We start from the raw sequence: 7,048 nt of genomic DNA, 5'->3' as shown, positions 1-7,048 counted from the left end.
ATGCCAGAGTTATTGGTGACCCAAACTTTATAAATGGGTCAGCGCATATGTTCGCACATGCGAAACTTGTCAATGGGTTAAACCCTCGGCGAATGCTACTGCGCCACTGGCGAGCCTTCCGTCCCCATAGGTTACTGGGAGTCCCTAAGTATGGATTTTGTTTTCGGTCTACCGAAAGATTCAGCCGGTAACTCCGGCATAGTGGTCTTTGTTGGCCGACTGAGCAAAATGGCTCACTTAGCGGCCGTGCCGGATTCCATTGATGTGAAGGTACAACTAAGCTGTTTATCGATCGCGTGTTTCGACAACATGGTTTGCCAGTGGCAATTGTATCTGATCGGGACCCCTGCTTCATGGGTAAATTCTGGAAAGCAATTTTCCGAGTGCGTGGCACCAGATTGGATATGTCCACTGCGGACCATCCGAACACCGATGGTCAAACTTAACGTGTCAATCGCGTCATTGAAAACGTTATACGCAGTGTGTGTGCTCAGACACCAAAGCGCTGGAGCTCAATGCTTCCAGTGGTGGAGTTTGCGTCAAATGACGCTGTCCATGCCTCTACAGGCTATACTCCGTTCTATGTAAACAGTCTTACCCACCCACGCGTTCCATTAACGATATCACTGCGTGGTTCAGGGCTTGGTGGGGGGGAGAATTAGCCGATAGGCTTGCTGATATCGGCCCTGTTACCGTTCGGAAATAAGTAAGCGAGTTTCTCGCGACGCGATTTAGTGTCTTCGACATGTAAGGGATACGATGGCTGATAGGCAAGACAAACAAAAAGAACAAGCAGATGTTAAAGGCAGAAGCTTTATTAATTCTGATATGGTCGGAGACCGAGTTTTACTAAACGCTAAAAATCTACCTACCAACTTGGTTTCCGCGGTCTTCAAGACCTAATTGCGCCCGCGCTTTATTTGACCATTTACGGTCGTGGCCAAGAAGAGCCTAGCTTATACGCTAAGAAAACCTTCCTAGCAAGCTGCGTACACACCCAGTGTTCTACGTTGGCTTGCTTAAGCCATATGGGACCCTTCCCACGTGGACTTGAAGGCGCTTGCGCCGAGACAGGCAGTCGTGCCGCAGATTGGTGCATCCTCAGCAGGATATCCAACTGGCCTCTAAACGAGGCCAGTTGGATATCCTGCTGACGATGCACCAATCTGCGGCACGACTGCTGACGCTACAACGTCGAGTGACGGTCCCGGACCGCCTCAAAAGAGCTCTTAACCCGAGCAAGGACCTCACGAAGAAGTTGCACCTCGTGCCGTAGATCATCAAATGCTTTCGCCGAAATTTCGGCCCCCTCCCGCGCTGCTTGATGCGCGGGGGAACCTTCAGTTTTATGTGGAGAAACTTGTAAGGCGACGTCGTCGTAAGGGTCAATACCAGTATCTGGTGAAGTGGCTAGATTACCCTTCTTCTGAAAACTCTTGGGAGTTCGAGGCACCTCTTCGACAAGATTGCCCGTACGCCGTTGACGTTTTTGAGCGCAAGCCCGAGTCAACTCGCGTCAAACGACGCTTCTCACCCCTAAACGTGGATTTAGGTGGATCTATAGCCTCAGTGCGGCTTCGATCCATGGTTGTACGGTCAACCGTAGCACTGAAATATCGGCTAGATCTTTCTTCGTTTTGTGGCATAGATGCCGGACGTAACTGGCCTTTGGCCTTAAGCTTAGCGAAATCGAAGGGAAGCTTCCGTTCCAAACGAATATCACCTCTATCGGAGACTCTCTGATATTCCAAATATTACGAAGTCGGCGGATCCGGTGGACCCAGTTCTCAAATTAGACTCCGTTTTTACTCCTTGTTTCGTTTAGAAACAAAACGATCGGAATTTCCCTCAAGGAGGTCACCGAAACCCCACGGGCTTGATCACGTAAACGCGTCAGATACTGGCTTCGCGTCATTACCTCTGGCGTAAGGTATTGCTCATGAAGAGCGTCGCAGCGATCTCCTCCAGCGTCCTCGCTGGGTCATGAGAGATCCGGATGGCAAAGCTGTGACCTGCTATCTCTTTGAGACGCTCGTCCGCACTAAGCGGAGTAAATCTATATTCACACTTTAGCTTTCGCTTTCTCGGCAGCCCGACGATGAGCTCTTTCCTCTACGAGGATTATCAACTCTTTCTCTTCATCGAGCAGATTCGTAATGATATTGGACTCAGGGCCAGATATAAATCTGGCGGCCAAAATCTATTTTAAATTAGCTAGGTAAGGTTTTTAAATTATTAAATAAAGTGCAGTTCCCCTTTTTGATCTTAAGCGTTAAGTGCCTTTCTAAGGCTTGCGCATTGATCTGTAAGGGATAGAAGCCTTTTTAAGGTATATCCTCTTGGACACTAGTTGCCACTTAATTCTACGAACCCCTGAATCCCTTGAACTAGGATTCCGTAAGCTGTAATAGCTTGTACGACTCCCTGAGTTGTTAAACTCATTAGTTCAATAGATATAAGTGACTCTGAGTCTGAAAGTCTTCCTCTGGCTTTAGGAGCGAAGTAGCTCCGCTACATATTGAGTCGAATCCGCCAAAAAGTAAACCTCGCAAATAATACATGACCATGATTTTGCGTGTAGCTATATAATGAAAATTACATCCAAGTTCACATTCACTTGACTCAATTTATTATTATTATATACAAATCTATACAATCTGCGAATCTATTTCTGCTTCTAAAGCTTTTTTCACGAAGGTGTCACCAATGCCAATTAGTAAGTCATCCATGCTTGACTGAGCTTCGACTAGAAAGGCTTCAAATTCATTCCCAATCTGGCGCTGTCGACCTGGCGAAGCTAAATCGGTCTGGGAACCATCATCAGAAAAAAGCGTTTCACTTGAGAGAGCACGCTTGCGCTGAAAGTCGGATGCCCGTAATTCGGCACGTTTTGGTTTTAAATAATGACCCTCAGGCTTAAGAGGTAGATTGTTGACACGTTCGCGAGCAAATAAAAGCGAGCACAACTCTTTCAAAATTTCATCGAGTAGGACATAGCCACATAAAAGCCGTGTCTTGGCTTCGTGGTCGTTCAAAACTGCCTCGTTGCCCTTTTCCACTAACCTTTTGCGCATTTCTTGCAAATCTGCTGCGCCATTTGGTAGTTGATTTAAGCGGCGCGATGCATCCGCATATACTTCTTCGAGAATACTGCGTAGACTCTTGCCTGCAGGGAGTATTTCACCCAAATCAAAAACTACAGCAGAACGCTGTGGCTTTTGAGCAAGAGCATAGATGAGGCCAGATATAGCTACATTTACTTGAAACGAGTTGTGCAACAATCGCTCGACACGACTCAGAGTTATACGCAAAAAGAGCGGCATACCTCCTTGATCGCTTCCACAATTTATTTTTTGCAACAATTGCGACTGCGACCGTTGTCGAAGACCAGCAGGCTCGGCAGGCGAATAAGACGGCAGAGAGATGGTCAGATATACATCGCGCAGTGGCTTCATCGCAGTGCGGGTCATGGCTGTCCGATAAAACGATCCTGTTGACGTCGCTTTAATCTCCGGTATGACAGGAGCAGGTGATGAGAGCACACTACCAGCGCCATCGACTAGTATTTTTGTCGCAATGATAGCTGTATCGTCGTGGAAGTCGCCATCGTCGTCATCTAAGTCATCTACTATTCCAAGCCCGCGCTGACAAGCAGCGTACTCGGCGTCAGCTATGTAAGAAAGAAGCGACAAAACTTGGTCTTCTTGGTCGTCTGCAGCCGGGATTTCCTCAACAGCATCCTCAAGTCCAGCAAAAGCGCGAATATTCCATAGATGGACGTTTAGTGCCACCGATGAATCAGGAAATCGCGACGCAAACCAAGTAACACCGTTGACGGGCTCAGTAAGGCCTGATAAAGACGATATCGAGGAATGTTGATGATTGGCTTTTTCGTAGTGCTCTGTACTCACTTCTAACTTATTAAGTGTACCCAATAAAACACTGTCAGCATATTCATCCTGTAGCTCCAGCACACTCGTAAACAATTCGATCGTAGCAACACATAAGAAACTTGAGAGCGAATCCATATGCCGAAGCAACTCTGATGGCAACTGCTGAGCAATACATGCGTCCCCCATTTGTGTTTCAGAGTCAGCAATTTGTTCTTTGGTTGCCATCGTGGTCGACACTGGAGCTCGCTCTAAAAGAAACTGTAAATATATGAAAAGCAGCGGATTCGCACGCGTGTCACGACCACACGCTGTGAGCTCTTCCAAAATGATACGAGCGTAAAGAGTGGCAGCGCAAGCTGCAGCCTCCGATGTATGTAACAGTCCTTCAAGAAGTGGCCCGCTAAAAAATCGAGTTCGAAACTGGTCTAGCAGTTCATCAGCTATCGAATGGTGCTGCAATTCACCCGTGACTTCATCCACTTCCTCTAACTCATATCGTGCCACCATAGCGAGCGTGCAACAAAAGCGTAACCGCACTGCCAGAATACTAAGTTCAATCTCCATATCAGAGTCTGACAAGCTCACATTGATAGCAGGAATCTTGGCTGTCGACGCCAATGTTTTCGGTAAAGAATCAAACGCGGATATTACGCCATTCACCGCATAGTGACAAAATGGAGTGAGCTGTAACACAAAACGACAAAGTGCCTTGTCATGTACTGCAGCGGCAATTACCAATGCCTCGCGACATTTTTCCCCAATTTTTCCGACTGCATACATGTGTGGCAATAAACCAGTAAAGAGAATCAGCTCTGGCACTTCGCTCTGCGTGTGGTGGTTGTGGTAGTGCAAAAAGGGGTCGTCACCGGCTATTCCAAACTGGTTGGTACCAGAGTTTGCTTTGTTCGCAAAATCAGTTCTGCGGATCATTAGTCTATCTGCATGAAGAAAAAAAAATTCAGTCTGCACGGGATCCCCACGCAGCTTTTTCCATAGGATATTAAGCAGACTGATGAGGTATTTGCGCACCGTAGGGTCTTCAACTTCTTTGCGTGCAGCCGCTTGAATCAGTGTCACGACTGAAACATGAACCTCACGCGTGGGGAGTATGGGATAACTCACACGGCTGAGCAAGGCGCCTACAAACTGCATGGCCAGCGACATAATGCCAGAGGGCTGATCTCGCCTTCCTGCCTCGCAAAGATGTGAAATTATCTGATTTTCCAGTAGATATTCAAGACATTCGTGTGACGCATGCTCCATCGGCTCCGGGGAAGGAGGCATCGGTGATTGTGCGCGAGAGCGGGAGCGCGAACGGGGCTCACTGCTGGCGGCGTCTTCTGCCGCTGCCTTGGGGCGTGCCATGACCAGCTCCCAACGGTCTGAATTGTTCTCTTCCTCGTAAATTAAAAGCACTAACTTCAGTAGCGAATCCCGTGTGTGACTCTCAAGAAGTAGCCGCCGTTGATCCGCCGGTTCTAAATCGCGGGACAATACGGATTCGAGAAATCGCGCCACACTTATCCAGCGGTTATGAAATTCATCTACACGCGACTCATTGATCGTTGGCGCAACCATATCTGCAGCCTGCGCTAACGCATCCGACGCCCGCGCAGCTACCTGACGTAGCTTCGAACGCAGCCAACTCATCTCTCCAAGAGATAATGTGTAAATGAAGGGGAATATATTAAGAATATATAAACATATGATGTGGTATACATCAACATTGCCAGAAAGATATTTAAAGCAATTTGTCTCGATAAAAAGGAACATATCTCACTTTTACCTTACGAGTCTTAATAAAGTGATGGTACCTGAAAATAGCAGCGAGATAAAAAAGCCTAAGAAGTCAGTAATAGTTGTCATCACAAGAAAACAGTACAAGCACCCGCTTCAAATTTTCTTATGGAGGACGTCCACGTTGCTCGCAGCCAACACATTTATAGAATTTAGTTGAAAGGATTCATTCAAAACAAGCACGGACGAAGCGCGCAATTTAAGTCATCCTAAATACGTTTTTTTTAAGAAGCTGCTATTCACCACTCACTTTTTGAAACGGTCTAAAGTTGCCCTAATGTTACACAATCGCTGTGAAGTGCACTTTGTGTACTTAAGAGGATGGTCAATTACTTAAGTAATGTAATCGTACCTACCACTTGGGTGTGGTTCACATTGTGACCCAACTTCCTACCCGATAAGTGCTAACGAGGAGCAGGATTACTGCTTCGTGACGACACGTAAATCAATGTACTTAGTGCGTTGGGAGAGGACGCTAACGCGCCCACCACAACAACCTCACTGCACGTGAGCGAAGTCAGATAAATCGCTTCCTCGCTGTGCTAGTGTGTGTGCTTAAGTAGAGCGTGGCCGCATTGATACGTCCCCGCCTACACTTAATAGCACTTGAAATCCTTCCCACGACCCACATCTCTGAGCGTGTACGTGAGGATGAGCCTCAATATCGATTAAGCATACTACCCACACCTCTCCGAACATCATCGGGACGTAGCAGAGCACTTGGCGCAGAAACTTGGTAAACAAGCCCTGGCCAGGCTCTTGGGCAGTCATCCTGAGCATTATGTTGCTCAGTTGGAGGAAAATGAGGCAATTGTGCTCGGAAAAGGGAGATCCGCGTCCGAGGCACAGCCATACTGCGGCGGAGTCTGTCACTCAGACTCAGGATGAGCTGAGGCGTGAGCAGGCTCGGAGCGAAGCTCTCAACAGGACTGTTTAGATGCTCTCGGCCCGGCCGCATCAGGCGAGGCCCATTCGGATGGACTCGACCAAGTTCGATGGGACTGCAGCGTACATTATTGTCCTCTGGCTGTTGGCCGTGGAGCAATGCGGTGTGACGCAGCATATCGAGGTCGACAGCCGGATGGTGTCGTACCCATGTCACACCACCGCTGTAAGGCCTCAGAGTAAGCTTACTCGGCGCTTATGGACGATGTTAAAACGTTCCCTTCACGGGCGATCATAAAGACAAAGATTCGCGCCATTTATCGTCTGCCGAACAACGAGGTGTTGCTTTAGGCGCGCTTCTTTGGAGCGCAACTGGTGAAGCGATCTCTGCAAGAGTATTTGCAGGAGATGCGCTCGCTGTCGGCAGCAATTACCGAAGGTCCGATTCCGGAGCACATTAAGGTGCCAACGTT

The 7,048-nt window shown here is 47.9% G+C and overlaps 1 protein-coding gene across 1 annotated transcript; it reads right to left on the bottom strand.

The window, feature by feature from the left end:
• Window positions 1-2,648: 2,648 nt before the first annotated feature.
• On the bottom strand, window positions 2,649-5,543 carry CCR75_009407 (uncharacterized protein; the record flags this gene model as incomplete). Its single annotated transcript, XM_067967447.1, has 1 exon — window positions 2,649-5,543. The coding sequence occupies one exon, from the start codon at window positions 5,541-5,543 to the stop codon at window positions 2,649-2,651; it is 2,895 nt and encodes a 964-aa protein (XP_067822891.1).
• Window positions 5,544-7,048: the final 1,505 nt, after the last annotated feature.

The sequence above is a fragment of the Bremia lactucae genome, linkage group LG1 (genome assembly GCF_004359215.1).
Source record: "Bremia lactucae strain SF5 linkage group LG1, whole genome shotgun sequence".
Classification (NCBI taxonomy): domain Eukaryota; phylum Oomycota; class Peronosporomycetes; order Peronosporales; family Peronosporaceae; genus Bremia; species Bremia lactucae.
Note: the sequence above shows the minus strand (reverse complement) of the source record. Positions and strands in the feature narration are given on the sequence as shown.